The sequence below is a fragment of the Psittacula echo genome (genome assembly GCF_963264785.1).
Source record: "Psittacula echo genome assembly, chromosome: 7".
NCBI classification, from domain to species: Eukaryota; Metazoa; Chordata; class Aves; order Psittaciformes; family Psittacidae; genus Psittacula; species Psittacula echo.
In genome coordinates, this window is record NC_137740.1 from 16,339,319 (window position 1) to 16,354,059 (window position 14,741).

A 14,741-nucleotide genomic window follows, 5' to 3' on the forward strand; every position below is an offset into this window, starting at 1 on the left:
GCCGCTCCAAGCTCCTGTAGCCCCTATGTCTGTCCGTCCCTTTCTCCACTCGGGCCCGGCGTCCGGGGCAGCGCCCCCCGCCTTCGGCAGCGGCGCAGCCCGGACCCGTGGACGGCGGCATCCCGCGCCCCGCGCGCCCCCGGCGGGCGGCGTAGCAGGGAGGAGGCACCGCCCCGGCCGTCATTTCCGCCGTGTGTCGGGGTGGGGGAGGGGGGTAGAGCGCTCGCCTCCTCCTCCGCGGCGGCCGGAGACACAGAGCCCTAGCGCGGGGCGAGGGGAACCAGCCGCCGCCGCCGCGCCCGCGGGCTGCGCCGCCCCGCCAGCAGAGCCCTGCCCCCTCCCGCCGCAGCCGCCCGGCATACTTCCCGCCCCCCCCGGCCCCGCGCCGCCCCGGCCCGGCCATGGGGAACGCAGCCACCGCCAAGAAGGGCAACGAGATCGAGAGCGGTGAGTGAGGGGGACCCGCCGCCTCTGCCTGGCGCCTAGCTCCTCTCCCCGAAAAGGGGCCGGCGGGCTGGGCCCGGCGCGCCCGCCCGACGCTGCTGCCGCAGGCCCCGCGGCCTAGTGGTTGAGGCGCCGAGCCCCCCGCCCCGCGCAGGCCTGTGCGCGTCGGTCGTTGGCTCGGCGCGGCCTGCTCGTCCCCGCGGAGAGCTGGCCTCCGGGTTTAGTGCCTGAGGCAAAATGAGGGATAAATCCGCCTGCGGCTGCCGGGCCGAGGCTGCCGCCGGGCCGCGCGTCCGGCTGTCCTGCAGCAGGTGTCTGTCCCTGACCAAGGAGGAGCCGCTCCACAGCGGGGCCAGAGTGTCGGCGGGCAGGTGTCAGCGCCTCCGCCAGCCTCCATCCTGGCCCCGGCCAGCTCGCTTTCCCCACCCATGAACACACCCTTGCCGGCGGGGGAGGCCGCCCGCCCGCCGCGCCGCGCTCCGTCTGTGGCGGGAGGGTTTTCATCCCGCTGCGGGAAATGTAGGTCAGAAACTCCTGAGCCTGCCCGGATCGTGCAGCCCCGCTGACCCCGCCGGTGCTGCCGCTCCTGGGGCACGGTCTGAGCCCCACGGCGTGTTTACATCGGGAGCGCGCCGGCAGAGCAAACGCTGCTCTCCAGATCCCTGGGTAAAATGGAAGACAAAAGCATTGATCTGAACTTGTCATTGCCGGGTGCTTTTTGCTGTTTTGTTTTCTTCTTCCTAAATATTTCAGCTTAATCTTAAAATGTTATAAAGCTGATTCAGTTGGGGGGAGGAATACAGACTTTATTTTTAGCAAGTTAACTTCCTTACTTTGCTTCTAGTGGAAAACTTCGGGTATGTTTGTGATGGATAAGAGAAAAGCCAAGACGTAGAGAGCAGCCAGTTGTGCAAGCTCAGTGTTCCTACAACAATACCCTTTGTTACTGGAAATTCCTTGGGCCGTGTTAAAGTGGAAAGAAGTTTAAACATCCAAGTTACTTTTTTTTTTTTTTTTTTTTTTGGCAGTTTGTTTACCTTTTGAGTGTTTACTATTTGAGGCTTGGGGTAGGACCGAGTAACCTCATTTGTGTTGGCTGGTGCCTACCCACATATTTCTCCGCTCTTGGGGAGCTGTATGGGTGTCTCTGGGTGTGAGACCCGGGCTCTGCTTCACCAACCAGTCCTGCTCTGTGGTTTTGCCTTCCAGTTCTTGCATCTTATCTTAGTATTATTGTTATTATTATAGATTTCACAATCCAGATGTTTATAAGTATTTGACCATTACTGTTAAGTGTGTTTTTTATTTATTTATCAGAATGCGTTAATTTTTGATAGGGAGTATTTTAGCCTACCTATAAAGATATGTGTGGGGAAAGAGAGGGAGTGTGGGTGTGTTGTTTGAAGTACTTCAGATGACAACACTGCATTTTGTACTTCGTAGTAGCTATATCGTTATTAATGTGTACAGTTAAATAACACTACACGACGCAGTGTTTACTTCTAATTCGTAATAAATTATTTTCTTATATTACCAAATACAATGATTTTCAGGTTGCAGGAGGAGTTTGCTTCAGAACTCCTCTCTCCTTTTGTTAGAGTTTAAAAATGAAATGACACTGAAGATATCAAGCTCAGATGTTCAGTTACTCAGTATATTTAGCAGCAGAAAGCTCTGTCATGTTTCAACTTCTGTTTCTTCATCATTGCCATACTGCTGGGAAAGACCAGGATTCCCTTATTATGGAGAATCTATAGTATATGAATACTATACACATAATAAATTACGAGAAGCAAGACTTGGTTTACTGGTAGTGAAGGTTGATGTGTAGTCTGTTGATACAATACATGAACACTGAAAACTGAGAAAACATAAAATGTGACAGAGCTTTATTATTTCTGATATGCATATGCATGGTTGGACCAGTTTTCCTGGTTTGTGTGTTAAGTGTCCTTAGTAGCACATATTCTAAACTTCAGAACTCTGAAAATGAAATTATTTCAAGTGGTAACAGAAAAATATCCAGGTTTGACTCATAAAGGTGATGTTATGCCCTTGATCTGTGCGTGGAGCTTATGGTATTGTGTGGATCAAGGACATGCTAAGGTCCCTGAAAGAACAATGAAGGGTAACGCAGCTTCCACTGATAACTGTACTTCATGAAGTTCATGAAGTGTAATTTGAGACCTCTTTCACTATCTGTGGTCAGCACAGTAAATGCGGCCCTTATATTCTTCTTGTTTACTTTAGCTTTCCATGTATATTCAGATACCTTCAATACTTGCTACTTCACTTGGGCTGCAAAGAGGAATAAAACCAGTTATAGGTGAACACCAGTAATAGAATGGAGCAAATGTTTCAGAGTATTTCTAGGCAGAAGTTGCAGGTGAATGAAATCCGAATGCTGGTTAATTTTCTTCAGCCTAGCCACCAAAAAAGTGAACCAGGCTTGCATAGCAGGGGAGATACATGGCTATGTAGACAGAAGATGGGAAGCTTCAGCGTAGCCTATTAAGGCTTTCCTTCTGTGCCCTTCTGTTCCAGATTCTCTTAATATGCAGTGACTTTTGATTTAGGGGGACCAAAATAAGAAGTGATCCTTTACAAAAGAGAAGCTTAAGGGTTCTGTACCTGTTTTAAATGGGTTCATGGTTTTCCACAGGGCACAGCAGCCTGCAAATTCTGAGGGTCTTTTAGAATAACAGTGTAAATATTTTTCATTATGAGTCTGAAGAGACACAGTTGTTAGTTTTCTTAAAAGTTTGACTAAGTTTGATCCCTCATCCTAATATTCATTTAATTATTCGTCATTTGTGTTTGCTGGGGTTCTTTTTTTCAGTTGCTGATTTATGGTAGTTGAGAAAATTTCTTTTGCAACCCATGAGTTAAAAATGTCAACATGTAGTAGATTAAATATATATATATATATGTAAAAAAAGCCCCAGGAAGTCTATCTTAACTTGTTGCAATTACTGTAGGAAAATGTTAGCTGCTTTAATATTCATTGTCTTGGAATCATTTGTTGAAGTAGCACACAAAGTAAATGTAACTACAACACATCTCTTGAGTTTAAAAAAGGTTATATTGTATTTTTTTAACCCAGTAAGTGAATCTGTTACTTCCAAGGTCATTATTCATTTTATATGAAACAGGAATGTTTTAACTTTGCTAGAACTAGTTTATGAGCTGGAATGAATGTAAGCCCTGCAAATTGTAAAGTTTGTAGAAAGCTGTAGCATTGGGGTTTTTGGTGTTTGGGTTTTTTTCCTTCAGGTAACTTGATAATACAGATTTTTTTAAGTAATTACGATGTGTGCCTCTGAATTATTTGCCCCTTTAGATGTGCAAGAAAATGTCATACATGATAGCAAAAAGTTTGTTTAGAAATTAGTTAGTAATCTCACAGGTGTTTTGTTTGGTTTGTTTTTTCCTAGATTCAATCATACTTAGCTGTGATCTTGTCTGTTTCTTTTTAATCACCAAACTGGATTAGAGACCAGATGATTAGAACACAGTCTTGAGTGACTGGCAGATATGTATACTTTCTCTTCTTCCAACAGATCTTCAGACCACATAGGCTTGGCTCCTGGGTTATGTTAGCCAGGATTCAAATGATCTTTGCTGCTTTTTCTATAGCAATATGTGGTAGTAAATTGTTATTAAAATGTATGCTTAAAATTAAACTATACGTGGTTTTCAAAGCATAATTCTGTACACATACCCTCTTACCTGGTAGCCATATCTCCAGCTTTTAGTGAAAGAGGAATTTGTTAATCTAGAATGGCTTTACTAACTTCAACTTCTGTGGTCTTTAAATACCCAAGTACAGTGTGTGTGATGTGTATTCTGCATGTGAGTTTTATGTTCATTCACCCCTCCTCAAAGTGTTCCCACTACAATATATTCAGTATGACAGAGTTCCTATTATAGTCAGTTCTTCCCTTTTTAACTCTTATAATTATTCTGTAAGTAGTGCTTCTTTGAAATGTGCTTGACAGGAAGATGCAGCCTCCTTCATTTTCCTTTGCCAATAGATTTTAACTTCCTCAGGGGACATTTCTTGGAACTAAGATTTATTTTTTTTTTTTTATTTCTTATTTCTCATGTGCATTCAGTGCTGGGTCATTCTGCTGTATTTACTCATTGAGAACCAAAAGAGACCACAAGTTTGTTTCTTGTAAAGACTGGATGAGGCAAAGCTCTGTTATTACTATCCTTGATTAGATTAAAATCAGTGAAGTGGAGGTGAAAAGCTCCTTGTCCATTACTTTTCCAAGCTTGCCAATTCCCTCTGACTCTTCCAGAGACTTTGTTTCAGTGTTTTTAAGTGTGGTATTGTTCAACAGTTGTTTTTCTTTTGCTCTGTATGTTTATGCTCTCTGATTTTGAAATGGATAGCTTTAGAGGCCTTGCTTACATGTTCTGGAATCATCAGCTATAGTATGTATTGTATAAATAGTAATTAACAATATATATTCCAGTGATGCTGGAATGGACTGTATGGATAACATCTCTAAACGACGCATAAAAAGCTTCTTTCCTTATACTTTTGGGCTTGTTATTGTCTTACTATTCATCAGTTGGGTTTCAGCAATAAGGAAATAAGGAATTTTCAGTGTTGTCTGAGTATCAGGAGTACTTATTACCTGCTGAAGAACTAAAGATTCCTTTGCTGTAATAACCAATGTAAGACTGCCAGTATGCACCATCTGAAAAGAGGCACCATCTGAAAATTCTGCTTTAATTAAAATCAAAATGCTTATTCACAGCTTGGACTAGCAAGAAAGCGCCTATCATTCAGTAAATGGTAGCCACATGGTAGCGTAACAAAAGGTCAGAAGAACCTCCAAGTGACAAATTAGTTTATGTATTTAGCTGTTGCAGTTGAGCCTTTATTACAGCCTCAGATGGCTTTAAAGATGGAATATTTTAAATTACTTGACATTCCCTTGTTGCTGGCTTTCTTTAGTGTTCGTTCATTTACCCATATATCCACGTTCGTAGAAATGACACATTCAAAAGTAGTATCTTGAAAAATACTCAGATTTCTCATATTTTTGGCAGCAGTTGCATTGTTCCTCAGTGTAATTAAGGCTATGTCTGTGCTGTAAAAGCTGTCTCATTAGTATGGGGAGCAGAATGTGGACAGAGAAGTAAGTGAAAAACCTGTGAGATCGCAACACTGCAAGTTATGGGGTCGCAGGCTGCCCTGCTTTGTACTGTGTGTCAGGCTGTTGGGGAGTCTTCTTCAGTTAGTTAATTTCTTCCATAACCGACACATCTGTCCTTTGGACAGAGCTGTGGAAAGGCCTTTGGATGGCTGTCAGATTTTATGTGTTTTGCCTGCATCCTTACTTTAGACATCATGAAGGGCTTGTTTGCCCAGAAGCTCTTTTTTTTTTTTTTAAGCTACAGCAGTTAGTTTAATAAAGGATATTGTCTCTGCTACACAGCAGGCTAGTTCCGGATCAGATCCAAGTACAGTGCATTTTTTTTAATCAGTGCTTCTGCTCATTTAAGCTTGCAGAGCTTTCAGTGTTAGGAACCTTCAGTCCGTGAGGATTTTTCTTATAAACTTGTAAAACTTAGGGCTAGAACTTTGCGGAGTCTGCCCTGCAGTGCTGCTCTCAAGCTTTGTCTTTGTTACAGGTGCAAGGTGCTATTTCATAAGCATTTCTATCAGCTGCAGTTCTGCTTTTCTGTGCCTGCCGCTTCTCCTGCCTCTGTGCCCTCAAGTGTGCTGGAGCAACTGTTTATGAGACAACAAGGTGAACTGAATCTGAGATTGATCTAGGTTAAAAATAACCCTGCAGAAAAGGGAAAGCAGAAGAGACTTACTTAACCTGGATCAGCTTCCTGATCCAGTTCACTGCAGCTGCCCTAGCAGTTGTACCAGTGCAGGTATGACACAGAGGTGGCACTGGATAGCAGGAACAAAATAGGGGCTGCCTGACCTACTGCTCTTGCCAGAAGGAGAGCTGTGGTGTTGTGGTTTCAGGCTGTACTGCAAGTCTTTTCCTCCCGTAAATGGTTTCTACATTGTGAGGTAGAAATGCTTCCTGGAGAATGGGAGAGAGGACAAAGTAGCAATGAAACTGTTAAGGAGGTAAGTGAAGCGAGAAATGTGTTGTCTTAGGAGTTTCGAAACTAGAAGATAAAATCATTAAATTACTTTCCTTTTTTTACCTTTTTTTTTTTTTCTCCTTTCTCTACCCCTGGTATGGTTGGGAAACGATTACACACATTCCTCTGTGTTATCCTGGTGTTCAGTAGGGCTGGTCTTGAATCAGGACCCCATTTTGTTTATACAAACACCAAGTAGACAGTTTGTTCTCCCAAACCTACATGTTTTTGTTGTTGAATACAGACAGATGAGAAATACAAGATGAGACTATTTGTCTATGTAGCAGGAGAATCAGTATAAAGCAATTTGAAGGTATGTAGATGTTGTTGTGCAGGAAGCTGAAAGGAAGATACTGGGGTAGCCATGTCTGTGGTGTTCAGAATCAGCAGCAGTAAATGATGGTCTCTTCAGTGCTTGGTTGAGGCTGTCTCATTGCCATCCTGCTTGCTGTTTCTTCAGCATCGCAGCAGAACAATTTCCACTAAGATTAAGGTTTCACAAAATGGCTGAGCCCATTTGCTGGCTTGTACTGTTGAAAAATCTGGTTTTATTGCTAGACGCTTCATAAGTCAGAGTTCAAGTGTTTTTTTTCTGATGCATTGATAAGCTGTTTTACATAGGCAGAAAACCATGTGGGTTTTATCTCTTTGGTTATCTATAATTATTTTGCATGCCAGATCAATTCTTTGAGGTGTCAGATGGCAATAGACAGATTCAAAGGAAGCGCTGAAAGCACTGTTGGTGATGAAATGGTGAGGTGGCAAGGAGTCTTGTCTCTTAGCACTGAGCTATTAGATTAACTCAATAGTTTCCTAAGACCTCACTCTGCTAACTTGGAAGTGATTACTCTAAACTACCGCATTGTCTGCCTTTGTTCATATAATTAATTACTTCTAAGGCTTGAAGGTTCTAGTGAGAGATGTTAGCATGTAGCAGTTAGACTTTATTTTTTAAAGCTTTTAGAATTATATGAAGATAGAGAAAAAATGGCAAAACATTACTTCTTTGCATCTCCATACTTAGTGTATAGATCTTTAAAACGATAGTATTTTAGAAGAGTTTTTTGTTTAGTTTTATCACTTTGTATTTAGTTTCAGTTTTCTTTTTGCCAATTTGATAATCAAACTAAGGAATGTTCCAAAGTTTTTATTCATTCGTTTTCTCATCCTTACACTATTTTCAACTTTTTCCCTGTCCAGAGGGGTTAATCTGTAACCATAGAGGGCTTGCTAGCTTGTGATACAATGACTTCTGGTATGTATTCTTAAGATACACATATAGTAAGCAAGATTTAGACTAACTCTGTGGGTTGCTTAACATTTTACCTTGTAATAAAGGGGTCATTTTTATTTTATGGTGGTTTGGTTTTGTTTTAAAAAAGCCATGGATTTTATGACCTCAGGCTAAACTTCTTTATTTTCAATGGTTCTTTACATCAGGGTATCATCTGTCTGTAATTTTGAGCCATAGTTTTGAATGTTTTAGAAAATCTTTTGGAAAATCATAGAGGTATATAAATACACTCTTCCTGTTAAACTGGCCTCCAGAATTGGAGAAGGCAAAAATCTTTTCCATGACATAGCTGTTCTCTACCAGAGAAAGCCTGGTGGGCATTTTGAGCCAAGTTCTCTGCTTAGGAAGGCCAAAGAGTTACTGTTCTATCTTGCACTATTTCTTCTGAGGGATAGGGCATCTGAGTGATAGACTAACACTGCAACGTTTCATGTGATGTTAAAACAAAAGGCACAGAAAATCATGCTTCAACACATGAAGATGAATGAATATCTGATCTGCTGGGTGGTTTGTTGAGGTAAACATTAGTTTAGTTATCCCTCTGCCTCTTGTTAACTTTTTATTAAAATACTGTAAGGTTTAAACAGAGGACATCAGGAACTTCTTGTTTATTTTCATTCAAGTTAGGCTGTTTCCAGCAAGTAGGTACTTGTTAACCTACTGCATTTGCTGTTAGTGCTTGTCTGGAAACCCACAGACTTCCACAGCTGCAGCATGGTTTACAAAATTAAAGCAAAGGAAACTGCATTTCTGGCATGAAGATGGAAACTTTAAAGATAGAAAGGATTGTTATTTTCCTGTGCCCAGAATCCGTTGCTCTTCCCTCTCATGAAATGACATAATTAAGGGTGTATGTACTCGGATACATCAGCAGGTGCATTGTAATAGTAATTAATGTTAGTTTTGATTACTGTGATATTAGGCAGTTTGAAATTCTTTGTTTGTCTTCTAGCAGGTAACAGTAATAGGTTTATTGTCTATTTAAATTCTACTTGTTAAGTGTATGATAACCCAGTCTTACTTTGCACAGGGGGAAATGTGACTTAACAGCACCAAAGTCTATCATTAAGATGAAGTTTTTAATGCAAATTACCTGCATTCAAGCATTTTATTAACTGATCCATAGATTAATGTGAAGCCTGGAGGTTTTAATCAGGGTTTCTTATTGAAAAACAGGGTAGGTGGTGAAAGAGAGTGGAAAAAAAGTGTTACATATCTAAAATCATGCCAAACCAATTTAAAAGATCATGATACTTGTTTCTAACAGGTGTCATTATGATGAAAGGAGATAAGTTTTCATTGACTTGTTGAGGAATATTTTATGTCAGGCAGTTTATAAAAATCAGTGCTTCCAACATACATTTGGTCCTTGTGAAAACTTGTGTAATGAGAAGTAGGGGTCTCACTGGAATTGAGGGCTGTGCATGCACTGCAATCCCAGTACTGGTACTCTGCTTTGGAAATTACAGTTTAGACATCCTAAAGCAGTAGGCTGCAATATGCATCCGTTGGTCAAACTAGTTTCTCTCTATAGCTTAAAAATGTCCATTGTAGTGGTAGTTGATGATATGAACTGAACTTCAGAGTGAAATAAGGTGCTAGATTATTTAGTTTAATAGCTTATATGAATATCAAATTGCAAAACAAGTAATTCTTGTGATTAGTTTAAATCTACAACAGCTTCATAGGTTAAGGAATTGCCTGGGAGGTTCAGGGTTTATAGTGCTTTTTAATGGTTCTTATGGTTGTCTACTGGTTCTTTTGCAAATTAGCAGATGTTTTTTATCTCAGTCTCTTGAGGACTAGTGATCAGATGCAAAACTGACACAAAGCCAAAATTAACTTAATTTTCTTGAAGGTTACACCAATACCTAATAACAGTTCAATTTTTATCTAAATTTTGTCAATTGTTGTGACATTTTCTGCTAAAAGATTTCTTTTGATGCTACCTACATCATAATCCAACTGCTCATTTAGTATGAAGAAATTATTTAATTCACATATTAACTCATATTTTTTTATATTGGACTTCAAGATAGAACATTCTTGAACTTTAAATTAGTATGTCCAAAGTGTTTTTTTTTTTTATCTCCTTCTGTTTTCATGGCTGATAACATTTGTTACCATTTGTAGGCAGCAAGCACATTAAACATGTTGCATCTGAGGTGAATACTCAGGAAAAGCTTGGCAAGGATGGCAAAAGGTACTGAATGATTTCCATATGAAGAATTACTATGTGACATCTATCTAGAATCGATAGAGGATATGATCTGTAAAATTACCAGTCTCTGTGTGGCATGAGAAATGAGAAGTGTCCTATACTTGCCCTGTTCTTGCTTCTGTTAAGCAGTCACTTTGAGTCACTGTTTCTGTTGGCTTTTTCCTTTGGAACAGATACCAATTTAGTCCTAATAAAACACTAGAGCTTGCCTTGAGATGAGGAACTACAGAAAAAGAGGGTGGAGAGAAACCAGGCAACAGCTAGTAAAAAAAGTGTGAGTCAAGAAATTTAAAACCAGGGAGATAAAAGGAACCCTTAGCGGAGTATAGTATGGGTCTTGTCCATATTATTCTGTCCTGGAAGAGGGAGCTAATGAAAGCTAGCCAGAGATGTTCTGCCTGAAGAGGTGGAAGTAAATGCCAAAGGTGTCAGGGTCATCCTGTGAAGCTTCTTCCTCCTAGTTGCAGCTTGGTCAGAGCCAGCGGAGTTGATGAAGAGATCCTGCATCACATAGAGCCTTAGAGAGGAAGTGCATAAGCAAAGAGAATCTTAATAGGAGGTTTTGGAAAAGCTGGAGGAGGGGTTGCTGTTTGTCCCACTCAGGCAATGGCATGCATGTGTTCTACAGGGAGCTAAGCTCTTGGGACTTTCGTAGTAGTATGGATGTGCCCATTCTTTAAAGTATTTTTCCTGGCTGGGCTCTGGATGTAGCCCAGAGAACAAGCTGGTCCACCTGGCATCTTGCGTCTTCTGATGGTAGGAGATCTTGTCTCCTGTCTGGGCAGGGCCAGAGGTGAGAAAGTGAAGTATGAGTGCATAGTGGAATTTTCCAAGACAAGGTGGGAGGAAGAACTGGATGTCATGAAGCTGACTATAAATACCGTCTGGGGGGGCAGGTGTTATCACAGGGACAAGGACCTTCTGCTGGTCTTACAGGTGCCTCAGTCTTGTAACTAGGAGTTACGTTGTTGCTGTAGAGGTGGCATTGAAGGTCAGGGCACTGAGCACTAGTTTCATGCCAGATACTCTAAGCCACTTTATTATGCTTCTGCCACAGATGCCAAGTATACTTAGTGTGTTGTATAGTTTCAGCACCTTTAGTATTTTCCATTGATACCTGTTACAGTGAGTACCTTATTTATGTACAGTTCTAGTCTTCTTCGTGTGCTTAACTGTATTTCTTGCAGTCCTTAACTATGTTTTCCTATAGTCTGCATGAGACAGTTTTATGTTGCATTAAAAAAATGTTTCCTGTACGAAAGATGTGCTTTTTGTTTGTTCTTTATATCATGATAATTGTAGGTGCTACTTGTATACCTTCAAACCGTTGTTTGTTTGGGGGGTTTTGCTGTTATTATTTTAATGGGTGGTGTCTCTTTAGAAGCTTGCTGTTTTCAGGAGCTGAAGTGATATTATACAGTTGTTCCCTTCAGGAGAGTTGAGTTTTCTTGGTGGTGATGGGTTTGGAGGGTTTTTTTGTTTATTTGTTTTAAACAAAAGGTTTTGGGAAGTTACAAGCAGCAGGAATATAGAATATAATTTGGCCAACTGCTTTTCAGCTGTAAGGTAGTGTTATATGATGATTTGTTGGAATTTTTGGATCAGTTATAGCCACAGCTACTTGTTGGCATTACTGATGCTTTTTTCAGGACTTTTTTTAGAAGCAGTTTTATAGTTTCTGCTGGGCAAGAGCTGTGTTTTCAGAATAGAACCTGATTTTTGCTGGTATGATGGTTTGTTGGGGTTTTTTTAAACAAACAAACCCGAAAAAAACCAAAAAACATCAACAAACCAAGAAACAAACCTCAGCCAACCAAACCAAACAAAAACCCATGTTTATATGGTCTCCATCTTCACGTTTCAGGCTATAGTTACAAAACTTTTTTCAAGCTGTTGCTTACAGTGTCCTTACATGATGAGTTTTCTTTGGCAGTAAAGCTGACTTGAAAAAATTCCTGCCCTGACTACCCCTGCAGGTCTGGGCTACAATTTGCAGCCCTTCAAGTGCCAGTACAGCTGTTTGAGGATTGCTCTGAAGTGTCATCAGAATGCTTAAATCCCTTGCTCCTGCTCTGCTCTTTTAACCTGTTGACTTCTTGGACCTCTCTTAAACGATGGCCTAAGGTTGTGTGGGACTGATACAAAGGAGGGAAGTGAAAGAAAGGGTGAAACATTGTTCTAAGTCGATTTTGCCACTGAAGAAAATGTATGAAGCATTTCTATAAAGGGAAGGAGAAAATGCTAGTGTCACACAGTGTTGATCTAAGCTTTTAGATATGTTAACCTGAGATGGTTTTTAATTTGAGGGGCTCTTTGGAGCCTTCCTTTGAACCAGAGATATTGCTTGACTGACTTCTGTAATGATGTGCTTCAGCACACCATTCTCAAATACTGTTGGTGAAAGTTGTCCCATTTATGCTTACTAGTGAGACTGAAATAGTATTTGTACATTTTAGTTCTTAAATGTGATTGCTCTCATGGTCATCAGAGTAAAGTTTATTTGGACAAAGTCATCAAAAGGATCACAAGTCTTTTTCTTCATATTTTTAACTACTCCAGAATGTATTCAGGCTTTTGTTAGGAGAAATAAAACTGGAAGATGACTAAAATGTACACACTTATTTTAGATACAGCATGTGAGTAGAGTGTAACAGGAGGAAGGAGGCATGCAGATCTGTGTAGTAGCACAATGAGAGATGTGAAAGAACCATATATCAAAGCTAGCCTAAATTACATAGGAAGGCTAGAGGTATAAGCGCTGCAAATTCAGTATGATCTTCAACAAGAAAAATGAAGGCATCTCTTTACATTTACCTTTTCTGCAGCTGAACTGAATTTTCCACTTAATGGTGAAGATACCGATTTTTCTGCAGGATATATTTTTCATTTAAAGTGAACATAAAGTTTGTAGCCTTGCTGCCCTTTCTTTCAAAAGATTACTTGTGGTAGTTCTGCCCTTCTTTGTGTGAAAATAATTCCCAACAGAAAATAGTAGTTGGCTGGTTTTTCACAGTTCTATTCAGAACACTGTAATTTTCTCCACCAACTAAATTGACTCATTCATTTCCACTAGTACATACAAACTTACTTGTTCTGCTTGCCAGTCCTCTTGTGAAGAGGACAAGCCCAAAACACAGTGGCTGGGAAAACAGGGTAGTAGATGTTCAGTATGGAAAGCCTATAAAACACAAGGGTTTCACACTCAGTCCTTTAGGACTTGGACATGAGAGGGAGATTTTTCACAGTAAGAACAATCAGCCATTGGAATAATCACCCCAGGGAAGTGGTGAATTTCCCAACAATGGAGACTTCTAAGATTTGGCTGGACAGAGTGCTGGACCATCTTGTCTAGACCATGCTTTTGCCAAGAAAAGCTGAACCAGGTGATCCTTTAGGTCCCTTCCAACCTAGTTTCTATGATTCTGTGATGTGTAATGCTGAAGCGGAGTAGCAAAGCAAGCGTGTTGAGCTTGAGGTTGTTTGTTACTTGTACAGCTGTCCTGGGTTCAGCAGCAGCAGTCACTTTTTCTCCTTCTTAGTAGCTGGTGCAGCGTGGTGGTCTTGACTTTCAGCCTGGGAATAATACTGATAAAGCAGACGTTTTCAGTTACTGGTCAGAATGTTTACCCTGACCAAGGACTTTGTGAGTCTCATGCTCTGTCAGGGAGGAGGGAGGAGAAGCCGGGAGGAAGCAGGGACAGGACACCTGACCCAAACTAGCCAAAGAGGTATTCCATACCACAGCACATCATGCCCAGGGATGTAACTGGGAGCTACCCGGAAGGGCTAGAACTTTGCTGGATGGGGGGCGAGGTGTTGGTATCGGTCGGCGGGTGGTGAGGTGTTGTATTCTCTTCCCTTGTTATTTCCTTTATCGTTATCATTATTGGTGGTAGCAGTAGTGATTTGTGTTATGCCTTAGTTACTGGACTGTTCTTATCTCAACCTGTGGGAGTTGCATTCTTTCGATTCTCCTCCCTGTCTCTCCAGGAGGGGGAAGAAAGGTGGGGGGAGGAAGTAGACTGCGTGGTTCTAATTTACGGCCTGGGCTTAAACCACGACAACAGCTCTTGAGAGGGACTTATAGAAAGTGACTGCATATTAGGAAGGAGAGAATAGAGATTTAGGAGAAGCAGAGCATTGGTAAGAATTTGGATTTCTCTCAAATTGCCTGAAGAGGGAAAGAGTTACATGAATAGCTGTTGTGATTTCCTGTTGAATGTACATTTAATCATGGAAAAAAAAGGAGACATTTAGTGAACTTGGGGAAAATGTATGCTGCAGTTGCAAAAGACATTATATTCATATAATGGGTGTAAGACACAATATTGACGGTTTTCTGAGAGTCAAAGTAGTAGTAAATACTGAAAAATAAAGATGCAAGAGAATAAAGCAATATTCATATTATCTCTATTAAGCATTTACTAATGATACAAGTAGCAGCAATAGCATTATTGCATGAGGAGTGTTCTCCCTCTTCCAGAATAGAGAAGCACACTAGTGTTATGTGTAAATAACTATACACACGCACATATAAGCATATATGTATGTGTGTGTGTGTATATATATATAAAAAACTCTTTGACACATGTAAAAACCCAGATTTTCCGTATTGGAAATAAGGAATATTAAGTTTTTGATGTGTTAGGAAAAAATCCC

The 14,741-nt window shown here is 40.9% G+C and overlaps 1 protein-coding gene across 3 annotated transcripts in view; it reads left to right on the forward strand.

Moving 5' to 3' along the window:
* Nucleotides 1-201: 201 nt before the first annotated feature.
* Nucleotides 202-14,741, forward strand: part of PRKACB (protein kinase cAMP-activated catalytic subunit beta) — a gene marked incomplete at its 5' end in the record, with an annotated part of 73,761 nt that continues 59,221 nt past the window's right edge. Inside the window, one exon of one of the 3 annotated variants that reach the window (XM_080622428.1) lies at nucleotides 202-447. In XM_080622428.1, coding sequence (XP_080478554.1) covers nucleotides 402-447 — 46 coding nt within the window. Of the gene's footprint in view, nucleotides 448-524; nucleotides 1,111-14,741 lie in introns of those variants that run through there. The other 2 variants (XM_080622429.1, XM_080622430.1) reach the window with 2 other exon arrangements.